Source organism: Chenopodium quinoa, unplaced genomic scaffold, assembly GCF_001683475.1.
Source record: "Chenopodium quinoa cultivar QQ74 unplaced genomic scaffold, ASM168347v1, whole genome shotgun sequence".
NCBI lineage: Eukaryota > Viridiplantae > Streptophyta > Magnoliopsida > Caryophyllales > Amaranthaceae > Chenopodium > Chenopodium quinoa.
The window spans coordinates 8,705,647-8,732,915 of record NW_018745684.1 but is presented as its reverse complement, the minus strand read 5'-3'; the positions used below and the strand labels follow the sequence as shown (position 1 = coordinate 8,732,915).

The window sequence follows — 27,269 nt, the reverse complement described above, 5'->3', positions numbered from 1 at the left end:
AAATGCTTGTTGGTATTTGTGTTTTGTGTTTGGGAATTTGTGAATACCCAATAAATGAGGTATTTTCCTCTATTTATAGGGTTGGGGAACTGTATTCCCACCAATTAGGATGTGCCACGTGTCAGCCTGGGATTGGCTCCCACTTGCCCTTTCTGGGACTGACACGTGGCGCCCTCTGATTGGGCCACGTGGCTAGGGTGTTTTTTACCCTAATCAATTATTGTTAAATGATATCATAATAATTACATTATTAAGTTTAATTATCATTATTAGATATCTTATTGGGTACCCGATAACCGATCCGAAAATCCGGGTACCCCAAGTCCTGGTACCCGAAATTATCGGTTCAGTTTATGGATATCACTTTTAGTGATATTGGTTATCGGTTACCCGAACCATTAGTACTAACGGTATGGGTACCCATCCCATGCTCAATCCTAATCATAACTGGTTCGCATGGTCGTCTTTTAGGGGCTATTAATTGAGTTCTAGGAAGCGTATAGGGGCGTGTGACCTAATTCTGGAAAGCTCTTCAAGTCTAATTTCTAATGCAATTTGAATCGTTTCAATACAATATATAAAACTCAATTTATGATCAAATGAGTGAGCAAAAGTCATTTTTGACACTTTGCAAACCATCGTTTTCCTTTGTTTCTAACTCAAATTCATCTACGAATAGTGCATTGCGATTCTTGTGTTTTCATTCCTCACGCATATAAATCTCGACCTAAGCTTCCACAAACACATACCCTTCATTGAGCGACCTTGATTCATTGACTCTTCATCCTAATATAATCCGAATCAACTCTCTAAACACCTCGAAAGGATCCGAATGATCATGAAATCCCCTAAAACATTAAGAAAACACAAAAGAAGCGTAATAGAGCACACAATGAACCACTTATGCATTTACGACATAAATAGCGACTAAAAGACCTAAAAAGCAATAAAAACTAGCATAAACGTGTCTATAAATCCTATATAAATGTGATTCATCAAGTACTGGTTCCGATTTCGGAAACCCACTCATGTACATAATTGTTAAAATTTAATACAAATTATAATACTTATTTTGATCCATTTTCATTTTTAGCGTTTAATACTTATATTTATATCTATGCATGAAGCTATTTTTTTTTTGTTAGGAATTAATAATATTTTTTTTTTACTAACTAGATACATTCAACATATTTTTTAAAAAAATATATATATTTAGTTTAATATATATTGAGTAACTGCGTATCCAACCGGTTCCGGGTCCAAACAATTGAGAATTGGAATTGGAACCGGTCGCATCCGGTTCCTTAATTTATTACCCAAAATTGGAAACACCGGGTCCAATTTCATTTCCATACCCACCGATTCTGATTTCAATTCTGGGTTCCTGAAATTTTTGCTCACCCCTGCTCCGTATTATATACTGTGCATCAAGTACCATAATGTATAGATGTTTTTTTTATTCATAGCATGGGCATTCTATTAATATATCTAGAATTTTGTGCAAATAGTTTGAATGAATACCAAATTAATTAGATGGCCTAGTATAGACAAGAGAATATGTTGTATTTCGTATATAAACATCACAGTATAATTGGATGCTAAATGTTTAGTGTATTTTCATATAGGATTTTATGTTAAAATCGAAATTACATATTTTGGGATAGACATATTATTTCACGTGTTATAGATGTTTGGGTTTTCATAGATAGATAGCCACAACGAGAATTTTTTTATGGCTTATGTGGGCGTCACATCAAGTCATAGTGAAAGGAACTTTCGCGTTGTTTAAAGATGAAAAAGCTAGAAGTGGCATAAGTTGCATATCACATCATTTTGGGATCAACGATCAAGTATCAATATTGTAAATATTATAAGGCTACGTGTTTCACCAAAATTTTGCATTACTTTGTAGTTTTAGTATCATGGTTATTGTTTAGTGAGTACATGACCAACGTTGCATTTTCTCTTCTTCACTCTCCTTGTATTTTGATTTAGGTAGCAGACCTATGATAACTGTTTCAGATAATGACCCACAATTTAAATAGAATCAAGCCGAATACTTAGATTTAATTTGGGTTTAAACTACCATGAACATGCAGACTATTTCTTGTAATGTGATATAATAAATGTTGATTTATTATGCATGTTTAGTATCAGGATTAGCTAGATTTAATTGAGTGACTAATTTTACAATCTATATGTGATTGAGAATGGCTTGACCGTGCTCTATTGATTTAGGGATTTCATATTATTCGTTAGCTTTATAAAAAATAAAAAACCAAGGTCCAACACCTTTGGTAAGTAAGTATAGCCCACTACCAGGTATGGATTGTTGGAGTCCATACCACAATAAAAAAATTATATTTGTAAAATTTTAAAAGTTAAAACGGGAGAAGAAAAAAGGATTAACAGGGGATAAAAGAAACAGGAACAACGAACTAAAAACACTACCCACTCACGAAAAAAAAGCTTCGGTGGTTGGAGAATCAATCCCACAAAAACCCCATCAGAGTTGCAGTACTCTTCGTCCTCAAGGAACGGTGCTCGATCTATCGGAGGTGCGAATTTTGTGGCTGATTCAAATTAAAGAAGTTATTCGAAGTATGATTGATGAAAGATGGTAGTTGAAGGACAGTGAAGGATGTTCAAGGTCTTCCAACATAGACGAGTTCTCTGCCGGAGTCCAGACTTGCGACTTCAGCCATGAAAAACGGTGAGTTTTATGCTGAGAATTTTCAGAGTTCGAAAGATTTTGGATATGAGGGGGTTGAATTTGATGACGTTAATTATTTGTCGGTGCTCAGTTATTATTAACTTGTTATTCTTGATTTGTATACTGTTATTTTTTATTTGTATACTGTTATTAGTACATTGCATACTATTATCCAATAAATTATTTATGGTGACTTAAAGTCTTTGTCGGTGCTCAGCTATCATTGACTTTTATACTGTTATTATTGATTTGTGTACTGTTATACTTGATTTTTATACTGTTATCATAGAGTTGAATACTGTTATTGTGGAATTGTGAGAGGAGAGAGAATAATTTTTTTACAACATAGTAAAATTTGATGAGTTACCATGAAAATATTGCGCAAAATTATATATTTGCCCCTAATATGGACCCAATGAGTCCATATCTGGTAGTGGTCTATCACTACCCCACCTTTGGTGGCTTAAGTCCTTCTGATTACTCTAATCTAAGCTACCCTTGGCTCACTAGGTTAGTGTTGTTATGGTAACATCATTAGTCGTGTTTATCAATCATTTTGTACTAACAAAGTAATGCTCCAATGATTACCCAACTTTATAGTGTTACAAAGAGGGAGAACCCAACAAATTTTTTGATGCGCTACTATTCAGATTTTATTTAATTTGATTTAAAAAAAAGGTAGGTTCAATTTGACATGAAATTAGGTTGGAATTCTACTAAGGAAAATGCTAACGAACGTCGGGGGCGTTGAATAAGATAGCTAAAAGTAGAAAAATTAGATTAAAATGAACATTAATTACACCAATCGAAGCGTAATTTTGGTATGCATTCCAAATTAATACCACTTCAAAAAATATTTTCAATGCTTATCTAACGCCCCAAAAGCGTTCGTTAGCAAGATACTTCTATTAACCAACTTTTCATCCAATCCTCAATTATAATTTAATGTGTCATTGAATACATTTATTGTATTAATGTGTTGGAGAATGGAGACCCCATCTTATACTAATTGCCATGCATATATAGATTATCAGAAGCATAAATAATTGAACTCTTTTGCCATTAATGGCATTACAATTAATTTGCAAAAGTATAATGGTTGTTTGATTTATACGAATTTGACAATCTTTGTTATCAGTGGATTATATTTGGAGAGTTTCATGTTCAATACTCCCTCAGTCTTATTATAATTGATACGTTTAACTTTTTTTTTGTTTTTTTTCATTACTTATGTATTCACGTTGACTATATATTAGAGTATTATTTACTAATATAGTAAAAACAAATTTTGTCATGACAATACACGATCAAGAACATAATCCATATGCTTAAGTATTACAAATCTCTCCACTTGAACCTCACATATATTAAAGTTATTAAACCTAATCTTTGTTACATAAGTGATCAACTCTTAAAAAACACGATGTCTATCTAAAACACAGTTAATTTTTACATACTCCTTCGCACATCTTTCTTGAATTATAAAACACCCACACGTTCATATAGATCTATTATGAATTACAGGTTTAATACAAACATGAAAACCCCTTTTAACCATTAACTTGACAAATATTTTAGGGATTATAAAGTCTCATAAAACCCCATTTTATCGAATTTAATACTATATAATTTTACAACGATCAACAATTATAGCATGAAATAACCTACTTTGTAACAAACACCGTAAATTCATTTCAATTCATAACATTATTACCGTCTACCAAACAAACAACTAGACCGTAGTCTAGTTCATCTATTGTCATCGTATTGACATGTCTAAAAGAGGTAGACAAACACTTAAACAGAAGACAAATAACAAAACAAAAGGAAAAGAAAAGAAAAGAAAAAGAATAGAACTAGAAAGTTAAAACAAAGAAAACGCCAAAAAGGTAGAAGTGGAAATAGCACCAGTATTTGCTGGAATAGGAGAGAGAAAAACTCACCTCACCTCACCATTATGCTTGCAAATCCAAGTTTTTTGATACCATTGCATTGTCAATTCACTCAATTTCGTAAGTTTTTCTACTTTTCTCTTCATCAATTTTAATGTTTATTGTAATTATTTGTAATAATTGAGTTTTCAGGGTTTCAAATCTGTAATTTTGGGGTTCATTGATCTGATTTCGTTGATTAGGGTTTATATTAATTTGATTGCTAGTTTACGGAATTTATGCAAGTAGTTGAAGTAATTTATTGTTATATTTCAGTTAATTTTGTAATTGAGTGATTTTGTGATGTTAATTTGTATTGTGGTTTCGGGTCCCGAATTGAAAAAATTGTATAAAATTACTACTTTTTTTTTTAGTTCAACGATTGCGAGTATTTAATTCTGTGTTTTTTGGGTTTATGATTATCACGTTAGCTAGAAATTGAAATTTTGGTATTGCAGGTGAATATTTTGTTATGAATTGCCAGTTTCAAACTAGTTTGCTGGGTTTCTAGCATGATGTTGAAGATTTCTAAAGGCTGTGATGCAGCAGTGGAATCATTGTTGGTATGAAATAATTGATGCATATAAGAGGAGGGGCGGAATTCGACGATACTGTTCTGCAATAGTTAGTTTCAGGACTGTTGGGGAGTGCTAATTATACACAAACTTTAAAAGGGTCTTGTTGTTCTGCTTTCTGCAATGTCGAAGGACTCGTATGAACGGCAGACAAGGAGCTCATCTGGTTAGATATTTTTCATTTGTTTTTGCAATTTTATTTTTATTACATGGTTGGTTTCATGAATTATGAGCAATTTGATGTTTACCTTAGATATAAATGAGGAACAATAATGGGTGTCCTTACTGGCTTATGTTATTTTGCACTATGTACAAAGTATTGACATGGAAATTGAATCAGGAAATGTGCATCTTGATGACCAAACCTTGACAAGCGGAGGGTCTGTTGTAGAGTTGCTGTTATTGCCTAGGAACTGATTAGTGGATTGCACTCAGCAGGTGCATTCCATGAGTTACGTATCTATGTTGTCATGTCTACTAGAAATATTCTCTTAAGTTATTATGCCCGTAGACCTCTTGCTTGTAGCCATGTTAATGGAAGTGATGACGTGTTGAATTTTTCTGGAAACTGGCCCTTTGATGAGTCATTTGCAATGTGGTGGGGGTGGGGGGAACCCTGAACTTTGGGTACTAAATGCTTAAAATATGTTTTGTTTGCAGTTAGACTCCTCATGTGCATTAACTGTTTTTATTACCAACCTAGGTTCTATGGGTCACAGGAGGTCTTATTGATAAAAAGAAGTGGACAAACTGAGCATCTACATAACATTAGATTGCAGTTTTGTACTCATCTAGCGTTTTAATTAGTCCATTAGTAAGAGGGCCACAATTTTATAATCAAACTACTTGTAGATATCTATGGGATACACAGATTCAATATCAGTGAAAATTTCACTTTGAATATTGTGATTTATAAAACCAATTTTATTGTGAGAACTATGAGAGGGAAAAAACCTTAAGGCAAAGCTGGTATATAAAGCAGAAGCTTTCCTAACTTTCTTGAAATTCTAGAAATGATAGCAGCAATATGTTCTGTGCAACATTAGTTCGTAGTTTTGGTACAAGTGACATTGCTAGATACCATGCACAATGTCAGCCTCACTGTAAGATTATATTTTAGAGGTTAATGCGGCACATAACTAAACATAATCAAGCCTTCCCAATCCTTCAATTTGAGGTTTCATCTGTGAAGGGGAAGAGAGGTCATCCTCCGTATGTGTGTCCCCATTGGGATAAATTGGTTGCCTCTACGTATCTTGAATTGAAGCTTTGGGCTGTTCATTGAGAGATTTGTGTCACAAAAAGGTCAGAAACCACCTTTCTGGAGCTTCTTAATGCAAATGATTAGGAAGTAGGGAGAAGAATATATCTAGCATAAATTTTTATCAGGACAACTTGATGAGAAAAGTGATGGACCATCAGTTGTAGAAATGTCTAATACTAAAATGATCATTTGTCATTATTGAAATTAGGGGTACAGTAGTGAAACTATCTGGAAGCTTTTCAAATGAGAGGAAAGAAATGAGAAATTGAATGACATTAGTTTTAGAACAAAAATTAGGATGAATTTCCTGTGTGAAGATCAATGACTGGTTGAGGGGCATTAATTTTTATTTGTCGTGTTACCTAACGAAATGATATCTGAAACTATTACTGGATTAGTGTATTAGAATTTTCTACATTTTGTACTTTAGTTTAAGATGTACCAGTTTTCTTATTCTTCTTTTAGAATCAATTGAATCAATGGTAATGTATAGTCTTGCAACATTCTTATGAAGTCTAACCAGGTTATGGAGATCTCAATTCGACCCTGTTGATTAGGATTTCATTATAAAGGTACATGGCCTTGTTTTGTTGAATGGTGGATTATGAGATTCTGGTAATCAGGTAGGGATTTTGGCAATCACCTTGCTTCAGTTACTAATGACGCATCTTTAGTAAATCTTTAGGGATTTCTTGTCATTGTGCATCTGCCCGTCTTTAATCGTAGCGGCTTGTGTACTTGTGGTTTATCTTAATGTAATTTCCTTGCTGATTTTCAGATCGTTTGGTGATTTACTCCTTTAGTGTATTTTTTGGCAATATGAAACCACTCGTAAATGATTCCTGCACTTTCTTAATAAATATACGTGTCCTGTGGTTCAATATTTTGCTTTACTATGCTTGGTCCATTGGGTTTGTTTACTGATGTTAGGAACTGATTCGCAGTTTCTTCTTTCAACTAATTGATTTTTTTTAAACAAACCTTCAACACAGTACATTTGGAAGTCCTTTATCTGGTAAAAATGACTGAATATGAGGGAGCTGACTCAGCTGAGATTTAAAGAGCATTACATCAGCTCTCAATTCTGTGCACAGTGGTGTAAAACAATCTCAATAGAAGTATAGGTTGAGCAATAATCTTTTTGTTGCTGAGGCTTTCATGGAAATGTGATGATACCGGTGGAGAAAGCTCAATAATTCAAACCAGATCATTAAAGGCACAATAAAGCTTATAGTGTAGATCCTAAACATCAAGCTGAAATTATTGAGGCATTTGACTAGGAGGAGCAACAAATGATATATATTTTTTTAATAGAATTAAAACTATGGATTTTGTAATGAGAAATAACATGTCTCTTGTGTTTATTATTTTTAATACTAAACAAATGCCTCTTAAGACTGTTTAAGGTGCCTAAATTTTCCACTTCCTTAAGTTGTTTGGCTTTTCTTCCTGTTTGCATGATGGTTCTTGGTGAGCCTATATTAGTCGGATGTGTTAAACTTGATTGATGACTGAACTGCTAGATAATGTGCTGAGGTCCACTATTGTTGTGTTGTCTAGGAATTTTGGCTACTAACTTAGTATTGCTCCAAGGTGATACTTCAGAAGCAATGAATACTACTTATGGCTGCATTGTAAAATAGGGTTTATTTTATAAGGAAAATATATGCAGCAATGAGGTGCAAACTATGCATTTACCCTAATCTTTGCTATTCATCACATTGATTTATTTAACCGGGAGGGAAATTGAGATTCAATATTGTTAGGATATGCCTTGAAATAATTAGCCCCCTTCAAACGACCATCATGAGGGTCTTGCTTTTGGGCCTATTTTTTGAGCTATTATGTTTTCTGTTCTGGAGGCTACTATATAACCTATCTGGGTTTTAGGCTAAGCACTTCTCTTTAATCTTTACTACCCTCAAGATCGATAACTTTCCTCTCGCCAGTTCGTGGACCTAACTCATCGTTAGTGATGCAAGTAAAATCCGTGTTCATTTTTGTTGATTTCGTGAATCTTTCTTGCATTTGTTATAACAAGTACACAAAATGTTGTGAAGATTATTGTTTTTGGCTTGATTGTATTTGATTGATTAGTTTTGTTGTGGCTTTATTTTAAGGTGCGATAGAACAAGAGCACAAATGTCAAATGAAACTTCAAAGACATTGTCTTACTTCAAATTATGCTAGTTTTTATCATTGTTCCTTCCGCTATTCCTTTCTTTCTACGGTATTATTTGCTGTAAGTATATGAACTGGGCATTATAAGTCCCTCACATTTGGCTTCGAAGAAGGGGGCAAGTCCGGTGGGGGCTTCTAGAATACGACCCTATTACATATTCAGCTGTAAGGTCTATAGCCAGAAAATACCTACATTTTATGAGCACCAAGGTTTGTACAAATACTAAATCCAATCCCGGAGGCTTTGAAATCAGCAATCCTTTCTTCTAACACCCAAGATTTTGTTCTTTGTAGGCTTGTAGCCCATCTTTTCATGTGTATGTGGCTAAAATCCAATTCTGATGCTTATGTTTGGAGAAGAAAAACAAGCATTGTTGTTTCTTTGAATGAGGCTCTATTGAGTCATGTGCTCTCCTTTATTCTTATATATATCCCATGCTTCATTGTTTCTCTCTCTCTCTCTCTTTTTTTTTTTTTTTCTTCATGTATGATACTCAAATCATTTTTGTTTGCGGTAAAAATGGAAAGGATATTGTTATGTTGCTCCTACAAGGATACAAATGCCTGCATACTGAAGTTTTGTTAATGGTTTATGTTACCTTTTCTGTCTTTGAAGTAGGTCATTGTCTACTCTTGCTTCTTTTGTTGCTTCATTAGATTGCTCCTTTGTATTTTGAGTTTGTTATTTAGAAACTAATATCAAATGTATCTAATTGCCAACAGGCATATCCCCTGACCAAGCATCTATTGGCTCTGGGACAAAGAGGTCCAGCGTATCATCAGGCGGTAAGAATCGAGATAAAAAGGAATTTCTTCGGAGATTTGTAGACAGCAAAATGTTTACTTCTAATTTGGAGGAGTGGTTTGAGGCTATTTCAGATAGTTCAGGACAAGAGACATTTGATGTGCCTTTTGAGTTGGTAGAGCTTCAGAAATTTGATTATGCATTGGAAGGGGTTTCTTTCCAACAACTCATCCGTATGCCTAGTGCTGTCTATGCTTCTACATCTGACGGTGTTGAAACTACAGCATTTCTAGCAATTGAGGATTTCCTACATGCATGTGTAAAGGGGTTGTGGGAAGCATTTTGGAGTGATGGAGAACCTTTACCATTCTATGTTGCATGTCTTAATAATGAAAATATGAAATTCTATCAAGCTGAAAGGGCAATTGCAAATGGTAAAGTAGGAGGTCTCTGTGCAGCTTCTATTTTACTGAAGAATGCCAAACATCCACATGGTAAATGGGATGAAGTGCTCGAGCTGGCTCTGTTGACGCCTGATATTGGAACCCTTGCAGAAAAGGGTGTGCGTCTTCCTCCTCTGTCCATATTAGGTGAAGCTTTATATTTTGCTCTCCGGATGATGTTGTCTAGAAGCCTTAGCAAGAATAGTTTTCTTCAAAGTCCAAGCCCTGTTTTTGTGCTTCTTGTTGATTCTCAAGATGCTGGTGTGATAAAAGTTGAAGGAGATTTGAGCAAATTGAAGCTAAATGTAAATAATGTATATGAGTCTGCCACAGAATGGATAAAACATCATTCAAATATTTCGATGTCTCCTATTGATAGGATATGGAATAAGCTTGGAAATGCTAATTGGGGTGATATTGGTGCCCTTCAGGTGCTTTTTGCAACTTACCACTCCATTCTGCAGTTGGCTGGGATGCCCAAGCAGTCTATTGAAGATCTGGCTGCTGATCACAGTTCTCGTCTTCAAGCAAGAAGATTAGAGAGGCAACTTGCTGACACCACAGTGAATGGACATGGATTACACCAGTACCAGCAGCGCTATGGCTCCCCAGAAATTGTTGAGGTTCTAGATGAATCCAACAGAAGGGAGAATGCTGAGCCGATGAATCTAGAAATTGGGTCAGTTTTATGGTTGGAGGACTCAAACCATCAGAAAGGCTATCAGATTAGTGAAATTCGAAGTGATAGTGAACTTACTTATTACATAGCGTTTTCTATTGAGGACCCTGGAAGGTCTCTCTTCTTATACATTGGTTCGCATCCCTCTCAGGTGGAACCTGCTTGGGAAGATATGAATCTGTGGTACCAGGTTCAGAGGCAAACTAAGGTATTGACAGTGATGAAACAGAAAGGTCTATCCAGCAAGTACTTGCCTCTACTGGTTGCTTCTGGTAAAATAAGTCACTCTACTCGTTCTAGGAGGTCAAGCTCCAGTGATGATTCCAATCACCTTTGGTGGGGAACCCCTGTCCTTGTGACTAGCCCAGTTGGTGAAACAGTAACTGGTATGGTCAGAAGTAGCTGTTTTGGCTCAGATGAGGCTATCAAATGTTGCCATGACTGCTTGTCTGCACTTTCTACTGCCTCTTCTTCTGGCATTCGACATGGTGACATCCGACCAGAGAATGTGATATGCATTACTTCAGGTGTAAGAAATCCTTACTTTGTCTTGGTTGGGTGGGGTCATGCTGTGCTGGAGGAAAGGGATCGACCTGCATTGAATCTTCACTATTCATCTACGTATGCCCTTGAAGAGGGTAAGTTGTACTCAGCGTCTGATGCGGAGAGCTTAGTTTACATGCTCTATTCCTGTTCTGGTGGGGAGCTGCCTGAATTGGATTCAGTTGAAGGGGCATTGCAATGGAGGGAAAGGGCTTGGTCAAAAAGGTTGATACAGCAAAAGCTTGGGGATATTTCAGCTGTCCTTAAAGCTTTTGCTGATTATGTTGATAGTCTATGTGGGACTCCGTATCCTATTGACTATGATATTTGGTTAAGACGGTTGAAAAGACACATTCGTGAGGATGATCACGGCAAGGAAATTGACATGTCAGGTTGAACATACCTTTTGAGAACCCTTCTCAACAAACCAAAATTTTTGCTCTCCAACATTGTAGCAGGGAAATCTGGAACCTGAGGCGAGCTGTGTAAATAAATCAGTTTGATTGATGCCATGGTTGAAACTGGGTGCAATCCGATGAGAGGATGACATGAAAAATCAGGGCTTGTAAAGTGTCTGTGAAAGTTTGAGAGCACTGGTTTGAGGGGCAACTTTTGGGTACGTTGATGATCAGCTTTCACGTTTTGAGCTTATCAGAGGATCTGACTTTTGTAGCTTATAATGTGAGGCAATGGTTGTTCTCAGTTTCTTATCACAGTGGGGGTTTTATTTTAATATTTTTTGGTATCAAATTCAAATGATTTGTAATTCAATTGTAAAGAATAGGATGTCCTTTTTGGTTCGTTCAGAAATCTGGGTTTTGCTGCTTGTATTGAAGTCTGTTTATCGATTAAAAAAAAAAGCCCAATTAATGGTGTAAGTTTGTTACCATAATGTTTGGATGATGTCCAGACATCATTGTTTACCAAGATTTACTAACCTTGTTCAGCTACTCTCTTTGTAATAAGACACTTGCTCGCTCGACATTCAACGAAATAACTGCTTACACATTGGTATCAACTGCAGCAGCATCTTCAGCAGATTAACATTACAGTCTCTAAAAGCATGGTTTCTCATAGTGCGACACGCCAATGACTATTTCCCTTGAACTCACTAACTGGAAAGTGGAAACACCCATCAACCAAGTCAATTGCCCATCGACCTTTTTAAGAACCTTAATGAAAAGAGTAAATTACTAAATTCTTGAATTTCTTATATAGCTAATTGATTTATTTACTCAAATTTGGTATTTTGAGTTGTATTAATTGTATGAGTTATGTATTAATTCCCTTTTGGACATTGTCAACAAAAAAAAAATAAAAATGTATGAGTTAGAAAATTGGGAAATTTAATGATGTTTAAATCTAAGAAGTCAAGAAAATCAAGCTGAAGAGTTTTTTATTGCAGGTGCAAAGTTATTTTTGATATCTTTAGGCCATTTTTGGCAACGATAGGTTAACAATTAGATGTGTGCATGAGCTTATTTTTCAATCTGATTGTACGAGCTAGTTTAATTAGGTTCTTGTATTAGTTGCTAATGTAAAAATGTTTGATAAGTACCTGTTAGTTCATAACTACTTAATTTTTTTTTTTTACAAGGCAAGAAAAATAATAATTAGGAATCCTGTTCATGAGGTGAATTCTTAATGTAACTTATATTGTATAACCTGACCAATAAAGACATATGTATAACTTATTGCCTGTATTTGTTTGAGTAAACATGCTAATACTTTGTAAATTTGGATCAAGTGTAAGATAGAAGAGTCATTTTACCTTAACTACCACAAAACTCTCTTGTTAAAAAACTCATATTCTTAACATCTTTAAAAGTAGTTTATTAGACTCAAAACTCTCTTCAAACCATCTCTTAATCAAATACTCACATTAGAGGTTTGAGCTAGTCAAACCTCTTTCTTTAACCCCATACCTCTCCTAATTAGACACCTCTTTATCCACTTTATATTTGAAATTCTTCAAATTTGTTTAATAATTTTGATTAGTATCAGTTCAAACTATAAGTCCTAAACTCATCTTTTAATTAACCTAAAATTTTCTTTTTTAAACCTTAAACAAATACCTTAAAATACAATCTTAAACAAATAACCTTACAAATTGTTTTTTTTTTTTTTAACAAATTAACTTACAAAAAATAACCTTTAAAAATTCGTTAATTTTTTTTTTTTTACCTTATAAATAACCTTAATTATTTTCTTTTTTAAACCGATTAAAGCCTATTTTTAAGATCTAAAAAATCAATTACTCGTAACCTTCTTGTCTCTTCTCAAATCCTCAATTCTCAGTTCTTCGTTCTCCGTTTCCCGCTTTCTTCTCGTTTTCCCTCTTCTCTACTACTCTACTTGCTTTCCACTTTCAAACCACTCGATTTTCTGTTCATTCTCTTTCATCTTTGATTTGTAATTTCTCCACCTTTTAAGCTTTCTTTCCTCCATTCAAGCCAACTTCTGAGGTAACATTTTTTATTTTTTTTTTCTAATCACCGAATATCAATTTTGCATTCTAGGGTTTATTTCATGCAATTTACGTTGATAATTTTAATTGAGAAGATATTTATGTGATTTTATAATTTTTTCAATATTGGGTTTTATATGCAGCTTAAATCTGAAATGGGTAGCGACGCAAATTTAAAATCATGGGTTTCGGACAAATTAATGTCATTTCTGGGTTATTCTCAACCTACTGTTGTCCAATATATAATTGGTTTATGTAAGTATAAATTTTTTAGGTTCTATTTCTATTTTTACTGAAATCAAATCATAGGAATTGTTTGTTTTGTGAAAATTTGATTGATTTTGTTTGGGGTTTTTTGCAGCTAAGCAGGCTTCTTCCCCTGGAGATGTTGTTGGTAAGCTTGTGGAATTCGGGCTATCATCGTCGAGTGAAACCCGTGCTTTCGCTGAAGAGATATATGCTCGTGTTCCCCGTAAAACATCTGGTGTTAATGTGAGTTTGATGCTGAATTTGATGTATCAATTTTAGCTTAGTACTAGTCAGTGTAGCTTAACTTACTGTGTGGAACATCAATTACGAACCTAAACTTGTGAATTGGTACATTAGAACACTGTTCGGAGTAATTTTAACATAGCTAGTTAGCGAATTGTGTACTCGTACTTGTTCGGAAAGCAGGCCGTGAAAATATAATATTATCATCGAAAATATCTCCTGAAACTATGTGCCCCCCAAGTGATGCATTTACTTAGGGATGGTGGAAGGAATTTGAGACTTGAGGGATGTTCATGATGCCATTTATCAGGATATGTTAATAACATTTGAATGTTTTAGACTTTTAGTTGGTGGTGTTGAATTTGATGTGTAATCAATTATTGGAAAAAAAATGCAGAGATAGTTAGGTATATTGGAAAACTGAACAAGATTGTATTTTCTTTTATCAGCTTTATCAGAAGCAAGAGAGGGAGGCGGCAATGTTGATTAGGAAACAGAAGACTTATCAGCTTTTAGATGCAGATGATGATGATGATGATATGCCTGTTTCTGAGAACAAAGCGTCTGTTCCCATTGAGTCTGCGAAGAGGCAAGATTCACACAAGAAACGTTTTAGGAAGAAGAGTGACAATCCTGATGAGGATGAAGATGATGAGGCATAGTGTTAACTTTTTTTACTGATTGATCAGTTTTCTTTGTTATGGTAAGCTGCTAGATGATTAATTTATGTATTGACTTGTCATCTTTTTTGTTGACTTTGTGCCATACTGCAGGTGACGGTAAGTAGAGAACAAAAAAGACAGGTCAAGAGAAAATATTCCGATGATGATGATGATTCTGAGGTATGCAGATGCTGATTTGTCTCAATTCATCGGCCTTCCCATCTCCTAGTCTCATAATTCTGGAGTTGTTTTTGTATTAATTTGGGGAAAAATTTGGTTGGGGCATGGAATCTGAATTTGGGGGAGAAGTGGTTTATATATTCATCAATTCATGACATGGTGTACTTGATGCTCAAAGTATGTTTAATTTCTAAATGAGGTTGCTTTCTGTTGATATTTTGTTGATTTGTCTATTTCATAATACAGTCAGAGGAAGAAAGAATACGTGATCAAAAAGAGAAGGAAGAATTGGAAAGACATATGAAAGAGAAGGATGCTGCTCGGACTAGGAAGGTAACCTTTCTTTGTCAGGACTGCTCAAAGTGGACTAACGGAATCCGTTGCATTATTTTTGGTTTATTTTTAGTATAATGCTTTTTGATGTGTTTCTCTGTTCCATTCCTGTTCTTTCCATGCTTTGTGGTTTGGCAATGACACCGCTTTTATTTACAGCTAACAGAGACGAAGTTGACGAAGAAGGAGGAAGGTTAGTTTCAAAGAGTTACAATTTTGTCTTAAGGGGAATATTCTAAAGTTTGAACTTCAAAACCATTCTGTTGTTCTATTTACTTTAAAGAAAACTTCATTTTCTGTTTTGCAGAAGAGGCAATTCGGAGATCAAATGCTTTGGAGCAGGATGATATAGAAGCACTTAGGTTAGTTTCTTTGCATTTGGCATAATTGCATCTTACTTCAATTTTTGAACTTTTTCCAGAACATGCCATTGTTGATTCATTGCAGGAAAACCTTCCTTTTTAATGTTCTCTAAAATTGAAAGCCTGTTGTTCTGCACCTCATTATTTCTTAATGCCTTTTTGGTCTCAAATTGCCTCCTCCCTCTTTCTCTTGCTTGCTCTCTCTCAAATTTTACAAAGGATACCAAAAAAAAATCCTTATTTGAAAATAATAATTAGATGTATATTTGTACATAATTTCTTTGAAAGTTCTTGCTCGTATGAAATATTGGATTTCGTAGAATTCCACAGAAAGATCCTTTTATCTTATTTATAAAAGCTGTAGAGTGAAGGGCCATTATATTATCTGTGCTGAGAAATATTATCACAATATTAATAATGAATCTTAGAGTGGAACGCTAGTCATCTGAAATCCAGGTTTACCTTAGAGGCTTTGTCATCATTGTGATGTGAAGATGTTATTATGCATGATTTAGGTGGAAAGTATTATGCATTCAATTGGGTACAATTGCATCTCTCAATAATTTGTTTGTATTTATGTAATAGTAACAGCTTCGTCATTTGATGAATAGAAAGGTGATATGAATCGTTCCTTAAGGGTTATCTTTATGTCTTTGAATCCGACCTAGCTCTCTTTGTTAAATAGCATTATCAACTTTGGACTTTTGTTGATATTAATACATGTTTTCTACTAGGTTAATCTTTATCATGCAAAGTTGAGTTGAAGAAGTGCTCCCAGTCTCCCATCTTTGATTGTGTTTTGACCTTTGATGAAGCTGTAGATGATTTTTAACTCGATGTTGAATAGGACTAAAATGAGTTTACTCTGCCTGTCAGACACCCTCATTCTGGCTTAATTTGCTTTTGTTGCTGTTCTTATTATGATTACACTTGATTCTTTATGGTCCTACTTTGTCTACTTTGTCATTAGAAGGGTTATTAATTTCATCAATTGATTGCCCTGGCTCTTAGGGTGGCTCCTTTATGTGCTTTGTAAACCTTACATTGTTTTCGTTTGATGAATGCAAATTCAATTCTGGTCACCATGAGATTCCTTACTGATATAGTATTAGTAGATTTGCAGCTATTTCTGTTCCTTGTTTCCTGTGCTGATGTTGCTTCGTTTGTGTTTTGCTCATCTGCTGCAGAAAGGTTTCAAGACAAGAATACTTGAAGAAAAGGGAGGAAAAGAAATTAGAGGAGCTCAGGTATATCTGCAGTAGCACCTTAAGTTATTTATTTATTTTCTAAATTGTTAAATAGGATTGAGCTCGGGTAGTTTGCTAGTTCATGTATTTTTCGCCTTCTCTATCTGATCTTATGTTTAATATGATGCAGAGATGAGATAGAAGATGAACAGTATCTATTTGATGGTGTTAAGCTTACTGAAGCAGAGCAACGTGAATTAAGGTGATTCTTTGTCCATGTACTTAGTGATGCCTTATAAAGTGTCATCATCATCAATTTCATTTGCAAGAATTGTTTAACTTATTTCTTTTCCTCGTCTTTGTTTCATATTTCACAATCTGAACAGGACTGTCTTCTGGAGTCACTCCTATGTGTTTCTTTTTCCTGTAGTCTTAATATGCTTCTTGCTTTTCTGATTGCATTATTGAAATTGAGCTGTATACTGCAACGTTTGATGTAATTTAATCATGTTATTGGTGGTTTTCATGTGTCCTAGACTCCTAGTAGAGTAATAGGTGGTGTTCACTGTTCATCATATGTTTTTTCCCTTAAAATTTGTTTTATAATATTTTTATTTTCATGAAAATTCATGTGTTTTTATTAGGCTTCTCTTTAATTTTTTAAACATCCTGATGCTGCTGGCGATTTGAATCCTTCTCATGTGGCGGTTTTGTTTATGTCATGGATACCATTTATAGTTTTAGGATTTACTTGGAACATGCAACAGCTAACCTCTATAAGTTTCTGCATCTTCTTGGGCCTTTAAAGTTTCTTGAGTTGTAATCTGGTTACGTTTTGTTCAATTGTTTCAATGTGTTTCTTGATTAAATATTTTTGTTTGGTATTCTTTTAATTTATAGCTGTGAATGACATCCATATTATCACAGGTACAAAAAGGAAATATATGAGCTTGTCTCCAAAAGGAGAGGAGAAGATGCTAGTGAGATAAACGAGGTGATTTGTCTCTGTTGTTTTTTCTCTTGTGATTGCTGTTTTTGAAACCCCTCCTCCCTCTTTTCTTTTCTGCTTTTTTTTTTTTTTTAATTTTATTTATAATAATTATCATTTTGTCGTCCCCCCCCCCCAAATTTATTTGTTTATTTTAAAAATTTCAATACCTTTAGTAAGGTGTACTCATCCTTTCTGCTCCTGAATGCATCTTACTGTATCCGATCGCATTTCCTTGTTATATTGGGCAGTTTTATGGCCACTGCATGTTTTCCATCAAAAATATTTTGTTTGTTTGGATGTTTTTTTATTGATTATTTTGTTACAGGTCAGATTCATCATCACCTTCAACCATTTTTGCCACAAGCATGTTTATAAGTTTATAGTCCTAAGCTAGGTTTGAATTTACTTGTGTATAGCCAAATCCTAAGTAAAAGCTGTTATACAAGCTTCATGAATTTTTAAAGTCAGAAGACAAGTAATTTTAAACTCTGTTTATCAATTCTTTTGGACATAAAATATATCTACTAATGAAGTCAGTGGAAGCTCTAATTATTTTCCTTCCTAAAACATGGATTTCAAATTGTGTTAAGAGTACCCTTGGTTCTCATATAAATTGCTGTCTGTGGGCTTTCTGATAGTTTGGTGTACATGTATTTGCTTCTGAATTGCAGTATAGGATGCCAGATGCATATGATGATGTTGACGGTGGAGTAAACCAAGAGAAAAGATTTTCTGTAGCTTTAAATCGTTACAGGTATGCCAATTTTATCTGCATAGTTTATATCATTTCATATATATATATATATATATATATACACAGTCTAATTACGTTTTCTGCCTCTTTCTATTTGTTCATTAGGGATGGTGGTGAATCTGGGGGTAAGATGAACCCATTTGCTGAACAAGAAGCTTGGGAGGATCACCAGATTGGTATATTTATATAACAAGAAGATTTTGAAGCATATTTTCATATTCTTTATTTTAGATTTCTTTTCCTCTCTAAACTGAAGCCCTTTCTTTCAGGAAAAGCAACCCTCAAATTTGGTTCCAAAGATAAACGGCAGAATGCTGAAAGCTATGAGTGAGTCTTGTTTTCTCGTTGGTTACATCTGGCTTTATTGCTGATGTCTATGTTTAACTTACCACTTTTATCTGTTTACTTTTGATTCAGATATGTCTTTGAAGATCAAATCAACTTCATAAAGGCCTCTGTAATGGATGGGGACAAGGTAGAATAGATTATGTAATAATTAAGCTCTTATCTGCTTGTCACTTGTGCTCATATATGCTTATAATTGTTGTTCTTTTTTGCAGTTTGAAAATGAGATGCTTACTGAGTCAGAGGAAGAGTCCAAAGCAAAGACCGCTTTGGAGAAGCTTCAGGTTTGTAATCCGTACTGATATTTTGGCTGAGACTTGTAGTTCAACCTTCACTGTCAAACGGAAAAAAAATAAAAAAGAAAAAAAAAGTAGCTAACAAAAAAAAATTATTTATGCTGTATTTGAATGAGATGATTATAATTTAGTAATTGACTGGCGTCCTGAATTCTTGCTTATAAACAATGGAATCAGAGACTTATAAATAAATGAGTTTGAAGTAGGTAATCATGCTGACTTCTAACTTTGATATGTAATGGATGTGTGTATGCCTCTTTTACTATGATCAGTTGTGAAATTACCTTATTTAACTTGTATTAATTAGTTGTGCAATTAGACCCCACACTAATTGCCGTGCAAAATTCTCCATGAAAAAGAAAATATCCATTTATCCATGATCTCATGTATTTTATTTCTCTTTGTTAGTATTTGATGTCTACTTCCTGAGCTACGATATTTATGTTTGTGGTTTTGCATTATGCAATGCAATTCTATCTTCTTAAGTTTATTTTATTTGCTGAATCTGGATGTTTATGTCTACATTCCCTTTTAGTTGTGGGAGAAGTCACTGTTTTTGACATGATTTTGTTATTTAACAAATTTAGTATGTTTCCTTGTTTTCCTGAGTTTTTTTTTATAAGTGTAAGAACTTGTATTAATATAGTTCTATGACTATTCATTGTCCTCTGACTTGCCAATCTTGCTTTTGACGGTATTCAGCCTTTATGGAGTTGCTGGGTTTTTTTTTATTTTTTTTTTTTTAATTAGTGTTAATTTGTTCTTTGATCAATAATTTATTGTTTTTTTTCCTTTGGTGATTTCTATTTTGTCGGTGCTTAGGAGGACCGGAAAACCTTGCCAGTCTATCCATATCGTGAACAGTTACTTGATGCTGTCCGAGATCATCAGGTATTCAAACATCTAATTAAATGCTATGTACATCATACTTAATGCGCTGTCAGTCTGTCACTGCTATGTGATATTGTGGGTTATGACCTGTCCCCCTTGTTCGTTTTGTTAGGTCCTTATAATTGTTGGAGAGACTGGTTCTGGAAAGACTACTCAGATACCCCAGTACCTTCATGAAGGTGGATATACAAAAGTTGGAATGGTAGGTATTCTGTGCTTAGTATATGTAATATCAGAACAAATCTTTTGTCTACTGGTTTGTTTTGTAAGTATATGTTCTCATATGGTAGTTGTTCTTGTTCTGGATTCAATTGTTGTATTTAAATTTTCTATCTCATTCTTTCTTTCCCTGAAAAATTTAGATTTGTTTTTATGGACGTAAATTCTTTCTGTAAACTGTGACATTATATTTCTTGCGAAGATGTAATGTTTCTCTTTATTATTATTTTTTTTTTAATTTTTTTAATTTTTAATTTAATTTTATTATTATTTTTATTTTTTTTTTTAATTTTTTTTTTTGGTGGACTTTGCTTCCCACTGCATGTATCTTTAAGAACCTTGGTATTACAATAAGCTAATGTGAAGTGCTTATGAAGCTTTTCTTTGCTTAATCGCTCGTGTTGAATTAATTCTTAGCAATATGCTTATAGAAGCTGATATGCCTATGTGCATGATTTTGTGTTGTTGGGCGTATTCAAGAATGGTTAATCCTATTTCCCCATTTTGCCTTAATCATTTCACCCCAAACAAGAAACTGGTATTCTGTCCTTCACTCCCTCTTTCCTACCCTCACTGTTTTAGATTCCCCAAGTCCCGAACCCGTTACAGATCTTGAGAAGTCATTCACTACTAGTACTCACTTCAACACCAAATCCACGTCAACTTCTTATCCTCACAATTCCCGACCACTTGTCACCTGTAATGCTGTAACCCTGTCAGATCATCCCAACCAGCAATCGTCTACAATTACCACTCTTTCCTCAGTCTACCTCTTTTATCCTCAGAACCATCCATCTCTAAGACCTAGCTATCACCACTTTTACTGTCCATGGTCACTACTTTCTTCTAGAAAATATCTTCACTACCAACTTCTCCCAGCCCCACAACCAGAACCTTCCCTTCCTGACTATTGTGGTTCTGTCAATGGAGGTTGGGTCCAACTATTTCCTGGTCAAATTTGGCATCCAACTGTGGCTGTTGTAGGAAAGAGTCGAGGGGATGTTTGAAGTTTCTTTTACGTAAACCAAACAAATGAAAGGATTTGCTTGGTAAATAATTTGATTTACCTCCGCCCCCTCTTGAGCCAAACAAATATTCAAGTTCTTGGCTCAATTCTCTACCCTCTCTCTAGTGTGAACCAAATGGTCACTGAATGTTTTTTTTTTTTTTTTTTTTTTTTTTGAGGTGGACTAGACTCATAATTAATTTAAATGAAAAATAGTTGCTGTTTAGTACTTGACTACACAACTACAAGGAAAATGACTGCTATATGCACAGTTGTGTAGATGCCTGTAAGTTGACATGTGTCGGTTTATGAAAGTTCATGTGCACTCACTTTTCTGTCGAGATACTCTCTGTGGGTTATGTGGTTTGTGTAGTGAGAGTACCTAGTTATCAAGAATTCGATGTATCTTCTTTAGAAGCATACTGCATCAGAAAATTTCAATGAACTTGTTCATGTGTTTGTTCTGGATATGCCTCATAGTTGCTACTTCTATGAGTTATGATATTTGTCAAGCACTGGCTAGAGCTCTGACTTCTGACACTTGTAGGAGTCCAAAATAGATTCTTGAGTGCTATATTTAAAGGTACCTCCAAGCCAATTATTCCATCGTAATTCTAGATCAACCATGTTGGAGAAGACTACTACTGTAAACCTAAGGATGTGTTCTCCTCACCTTATTTTTAAATTTTAACTTTTGCCAGGAAAATACGTTTTTGGAAAAATATTTTCGGATAAGTTCATACAAGTTACGTTCAGGATAAAAGCTCACATGAGTGAATTATAGGTGAAGTTAACGCAAATGCACCCTAAATAGGTTCTGGTTTGGGGGAAATAACAAGAAGAAGCTTTTGTCTGTACATTATTTAAAATCCACCCTTTTGACAATGGTTTGAGTTTTTATAATACTATCATGAGTATAATTAGCTGGATGCATTTAGATATTGTCATAAATTCCTAAAAAATCAAAACTTTGCTTTTCCTGTGATGCAGATTGGATGTACTCAGCCAAGGAGAGTTGCTGCCATGAGTGTTGCTGCTCGTGTTTCCCAAGAAATGGGTGTGAAACTTGGGCATGAGGTAAGCTTTTTTCATTGGTTGCCGATTTATATTACTTGTTGATATTGTACCTTTAAGGTCTCTGATATTTTTAGAGGATGGAGGGAATATATTGCTTCATGTCTTACATGAATTTCTAAATACTGAAATAAGGGTGGTGAATTGTTAGACATTAGGGTTTTGGATTTTGCCTTGCTGTCTTTTACTTTCTTGTTTTTTTTGTCCAACTAATTTTTCACAAACAAATTGCCATCTTTGCAGAAAATTATTCTTGCAATTGTGGAATTTTGTAATTACTTGTGACTTTGTGATGTTAGATATATTATCTAAAAATGCAAAGTAATGGTGTATCATACATTCATACAGTAGTCATTACTTGTGTTCTCTTATGAAAAAATTCGTGACCATATTTGAATAGAATCACAGCACTGATCATACTTAAATAAATTCATCTTTGATACTACAGGGAATCTATGTTGTGTTATTATGTCTATGCTTTCATGGCAGTAATTCAGTTATTCAGTGCCTTAGCAGTTGTGGTCTCCATGATATAGCCATGTGACTATTAGCGAATGTAGTAGTTATCAGTATGATATGCTATTATGCTATGCCCTAAGATTAAACAACTTTGTTTTCACGTGCAGGTGGGTTATTCCATACGATTTGAAGATTGCACATCTGAGAAGACGATTCTTAAGTATATGACAGATGGTATGCTGCTTCGTGAATTTCTTGGTGAGCCTGACCTTGCTAGCTACAGGTGACTTGCTAGTTCCAGACTTGTTTAACTCTATACTTCTATTCAAATTATATGCCTAGACATTTTCTGATTTGTTATTTTCTCCAGTGTTATCATGGTGGATGAGGCACATGAGAGGACACTTTCTACGGACATATTATTTGGATTGGTCAAGGTAGGTGCAATCTCTCGTTAATCCAATCCCAGATGTTCCTCTTAAATTAAGTGACGATGACCTGCCTGGTAAATGATGGGGTTGTAGTGCTTTGTAAAGATTCCAAATGTCTTATCTTAGCTAGTCAAGAGGGAAATATTTGGATATTTAGCACTATGTGTTTTTCTGGCAGTGAATTTTGTTTGTTTTGTGATCATTCCCAATTTATCTTGCTATATACTCAGAAAAGTGCTCCCATGTAATAGGATGTTGCTCGCTTTCGGCCAGATTTGAAGTTACTCATCTCAAGTGCAACTCTTGATGCCGAGAAGTTTAGTGACTATTTTGATTCTGCTCCAATATTCAAAATTCCAGGGAGGCGTTACCCTGTCGAAATACACTATACAAAGGCACCCGAAGCTGATTATTTGGATGCAGCCATTGTTACTGCGTTGCAGATACATGTCACAGAATCACCTGGTGATATTCTTATATTTTTGACTGGACAAGAAGAAATTGAAGCAGCAGAGGAAATACTGAAGCATAGGACTAGGGGCCTTGGTACAAAGATTGCTGAACTTATTATATGCCCCATTTATGCCAACCTTCCAACAGATCTGCAGGCAAAGATATTTGAACCAACTCCTGAAGGGGCACGTAAGGTTGTGTTGGCCACAAATATAGCAGAGACTTCTCTGACAATTGATGGGATTAAATATGTTATAGATCCAGGATTCGTCAAGATGAAGTCGTATAATCCACGAACGGGGATGGAGTCATTGCTGGTGACACCCATCTCCAAGGCATCGGCAAATCAACGTGCAGGTCGATCTGGACGAACAGGGCCGGGAAAGTGCTATAGATTATACACTGCTTACAATTACTACCAAGATTTAGAGGATAATACTGTCCCTGAAGTTCAGCGAACAAATCTTGCAAATGTTGTGCTTTCCCTTAAAAGTCTTGGAATTCATGACTTGTTGAACTTTGATTTCATGGACCCACCACCGTCTGAAGCATTATTGAAAGCTCTTGAGTTGCTCTATGCACTTGGTGCCCTAAATAAGCTAGGTGAGCTGACTAAAGTTGGTAGAAGGATGGCGGAATTTCCCCTTGATCCCATGTTATCAAAGATGATTGTTGCTTCTGAGAAGCATAAATGTTCAGAGGAGATCATTACCATTGCAGCAATGCTTTCTATTGGGAACTCGATATTTTACCGCCCCAAGGACAAACAAGTCCATGCAGACACTGCAAGGATGAGATTCCATGAGGGGAATGTTGGAGACCATATTGCACTTCTCAAGGTATTAGAGCTACTCTATGTTTAGATTGTTTTTTCTAAAATTGCTAAAGGAAAGAGCACACTGGTGTGGTAAAAGGCATTCATATTATTCTTTGACACTTTTTTTCATCGAGAGCGTTATGTTTTCTCTAATGCTAGGACATTAGACACAGTAGTGTCTAAGAACTTCCTTCTCTTTCAATTATGATATGCTTGGATTTATGCCGAGCATGATTATTGTGGAGATCAATTTTTATTTCTGTGAATGTTTTGCTGAATTTTCTGCTATCTCTGTGTTATATTTGTTGATTTTTGTGCTAAATTTTTGTCCTCTTTCCCTAGATCTACAATGACTGGAAAGCATGCGATTATGGAAGCATGTGGTGCTTTGAGAATTATGTTCAGGTATAGTTACAACCTTTTATTTTCATTTTCATTTGATCTAGTAAGGAATAGTTCTAACTGCTCTAGTTAAAGATTTGTAGCATTTCTTTTTCTATAGTATGGTGCCTATGTTAGTGCTGTCTATTATAGTTATCTGATTCATGCTCTCCAGTAAATATTAAATTCTGGATCCTTTTGTTTAGGTCAGGAGTATGAAAAGAGCAAGGGATATTAGAGATCAACTTGAGGGACTCCTGGAAAGGGTCGAAATTGAAGCCACGACGAGTCTAAATGATTTGGAAGCTATAAAAAAGTCCATCACTGCAGGTTCTTATGCAAAGCCCTTTATTCAGATTTTTGATAACATATGCTATCTGTGAGACTGTAAGATAAAGTAGTAACTGCAACTTTACATTAACTGCTTCAGGATTCTTTCCTCATACGGGAAGGTTACAGAAAAATGGATCTTATAGGACAATCAAGCATCCTCAAACTGTGTACCTTCATCCCAGTTCAGGTTTAGCACAGGTAAGCTGTGTAAAGTTTTCAGTTGCTTGGATTCTGTTATTAACGTCAAAGCAAAATCTATCAGATGCATTTTCATTTAATATTCTGTATGTCATGCATTTATCTGATATGAAATTTTCAATGCACGCGTAAAGTATTGGTACGACAGTGATGAAATTAATTTTAATTTTATCCTGAGGCGGGGCTTTTAAGATGGCTTTGTGGCAATTAGAAAAGAAAAGTTAACATTTGTGGTGAGCATGGGCGGGCAGTGGAACTTTGGAGTGGTTTCTGGTTTGATAAGTGGCTTCAATTTGTCCTGTTTATTTGAAATTTTTGTGTTGGTGGTTCGAATTATAATCAGCTACAGTACTGCAGTTTTTTTTATTAAGGTTATCATCCCTTTGTCGAGGGCCATTGGATGGATTGATCATAGTCATCTTGAATGGCTGTGCAAAAAATTCTCATTTAAAAATTTCTCGAACAAGATCCTGATGGTTGGTTGTCACTTCTTTTACTGAATCTTCTATTATCGACTTATAGCTATGTACTTGATTACATGATTTGGCCAAGTTGAAGATAACACATTTACACATATACCCTTCTAAATCATAAACTTATCCTTGCCCTTCTCCCCAATCTCTCTCTTTCCCAAGCCAAAAAAAAAAGGGCAAGGGGGTGGGGGTTGCAATATACTTTTCTCTAAGTTTGTCGTTTTGGGTTTGGTTATTTACATGCATTTCTGGTAATGCCTAATACTGCAAAATATATGCTTTCTGCTTGTGTGTGTTTGTTTTCTTTTCTGTTGCATTCCCTGTTCCTCTGCCCGCCTTGTGCTCCGACTCCTTGGTTACCTAAGTTTGTTAATATATGTAGGTTTTTTATATTGTTTTTGGAACTGAACAGTTGTTTTCTTTACGAGCAGATGGAGCCGCAACCAAGATGGGTAGTATACCACGAACTGGTTCTGACAACGAAGGAATATATGAGACAGGTAACTTTTCATCCTTCTTCCTGCTGCTCCCATTTGACTATTTGAGTATTACATTTTGAATGGGCATAAATATTCTTGTGCTAGCTTTCTTTTTCTTTCGAAAATATATTTTTGTACATTGTTGAGTTGTTGACTCTTGATTCTATTTGCAGGTAACTGAGCTAAAACCGGATTGGCTAATTGAGATAGCTCCTCATTATTACCAGATGAAGGATGTCGAAGATGGTATATGCTCTCAATCACCCTCTTCAATTTTTCATACCTTCTGAATTTTTTTTCATCGATACTGTTTTATACTTTCTATGTTTCAATTAGATCTTGTTTCTGAAGTTGATAGAATGAGCTGCTAATTTGAAATATAATTTCTTCGCAGCTAGCACAAAGAAAATGCCAAAGGGTAAGGGTCATTCGGCTGCTACTCAGGGGAAATCTTGAAGAGATAGTAAAGTTTAGAGTATTTTTGCCAGAAGAATTAACCGGGTTCGTTTGGTCCCTTTTCTTAGTTAGAAATCCTATGTTTCATGTCCGATTCTTAACAGCGTAGATTTGTACTGTAAAAATGTATATATAACCTCTGCAATTCCGCATACTTCTGTTGTTGAGGTCAAGTCCAATTTTGTAATTTTTTTCTACATCACTTATGTCCACCTTTTATAAATTATGTAGATTAATGTAACCATAAATGAGCCGTAGCATACTAACATACGTAGGTGTAAACCCTTTAGGGACAAATTTTAATCGTTGTATTCAATGTGTTTGATTTTAAGGGGTTTCGGAATTTGTATGTTTCCCAGTTTGTTTCTCTTTTGTTTTTTACAAGGCACTTTGTTTTCTCTGTGTAAGATATGGTGAAGTTTAGAGTTTTAGATGATTAATCAGCAAGTCGAAAAT

The 27,269-nt window shown here is 34.9% G+C and overlaps 2 protein-coding genes across 6 annotated transcripts; both read left to right on the top strand.

The window, feature by feature from the left end:
• The first annotated feature begins 4,351 nt into the window (after positions 1–4,351).
• Positions 4,352–11,985, top strand: LOC110717415. 2 transcript variants are annotated; one of them, XM_021896104.1, is made up of 4 exons: positions 4,352–4,725; positions 5,103–5,385; positions 5,560–5,657; positions 9,388–11,985. In XM_021896104.1, exon 4 carries the CDS (start codon positions 9,501–9,503, stop codon positions 11,469–11,471), a length of 1,971 nt encoding a protein of 656 aa, XP_021751796.1. In that variant the 5' UTR covers positions 4,352–4,725; positions 5,103–5,385; positions 5,560–5,657; positions 9,388–9,500; the 3' UTR covers positions 11,472–11,985. The 2 variants fall into 2 exon arrangements, with proteins under 2 accessions (XP_021751796.1, XP_021751795.1); XM_021896103.1 differs by lacking the exon at positions 5,560–5,657 and having other exon boundaries at positions 4,354–4,725.
• A 1,313-nt stretch (positions 11,986–13,298) lies between these two features.
• LOC110718258 (pre-mRNA-splicing factor ATP-dependent RNA helicase DEAH1-like) lies at positions 13,299–27,150 on the top strand. 4 transcript variants are annotated; one of them, XM_021897092.1, is made up of 28 exons: positions 13,299–13,539; positions 13,685–13,796; positions 13,903–14,033; positions 14,483–14,689; positions 14,807–14,875; positions 15,122–15,208; positions 15,368–15,401; positions 15,516–15,570; positions 16,758–16,817; positions 16,948–17,019; positions 17,685–17,751; positions 18,420–18,502; positions 18,608–18,678; positions 18,772–18,829; positions 18,920–18,977; positions 19,063–19,131; positions 19,966–20,034; positions 20,147–20,236; positions 22,250–22,336; positions 22,960–23,075; positions 23,163–23,229; positions 23,475–24,515; positions 24,836–24,898; positions 25,081–25,204; positions 25,305–25,405; positions 26,310–26,378; positions 26,531–26,603; positions 26,752–27,150. In XM_021897092.1, exons 2-28 carry the CDS (start codon positions 13,697–13,699, stop codon positions 26,811–26,813), a joined length of 3,183 nt encoding a protein of 1,060 aa, XP_021752784.1. In that variant the 5' UTR covers positions 13,299–13,539; positions 13,685–13,696; the 3' UTR covers positions 26,814–27,150. The 4 variants fall into 4 exon arrangements, 3 of the variants coding, with proteins under 3 accessions (XP_021752784.1, XP_021752785.1, XP_021752786.1); XM_021897093.1 differs by lacking the exon at positions 13,685–13,796; XR_002510881.1 differs by lacking the exons at positions 26,310–26,378; positions 26,531–26,603; positions 26,752–27,150 and having other exon boundaries at positions 25,086–25,204.
• The last annotated feature ends 119 nt before the right edge of the window (positions 27,151–27,269 follow it).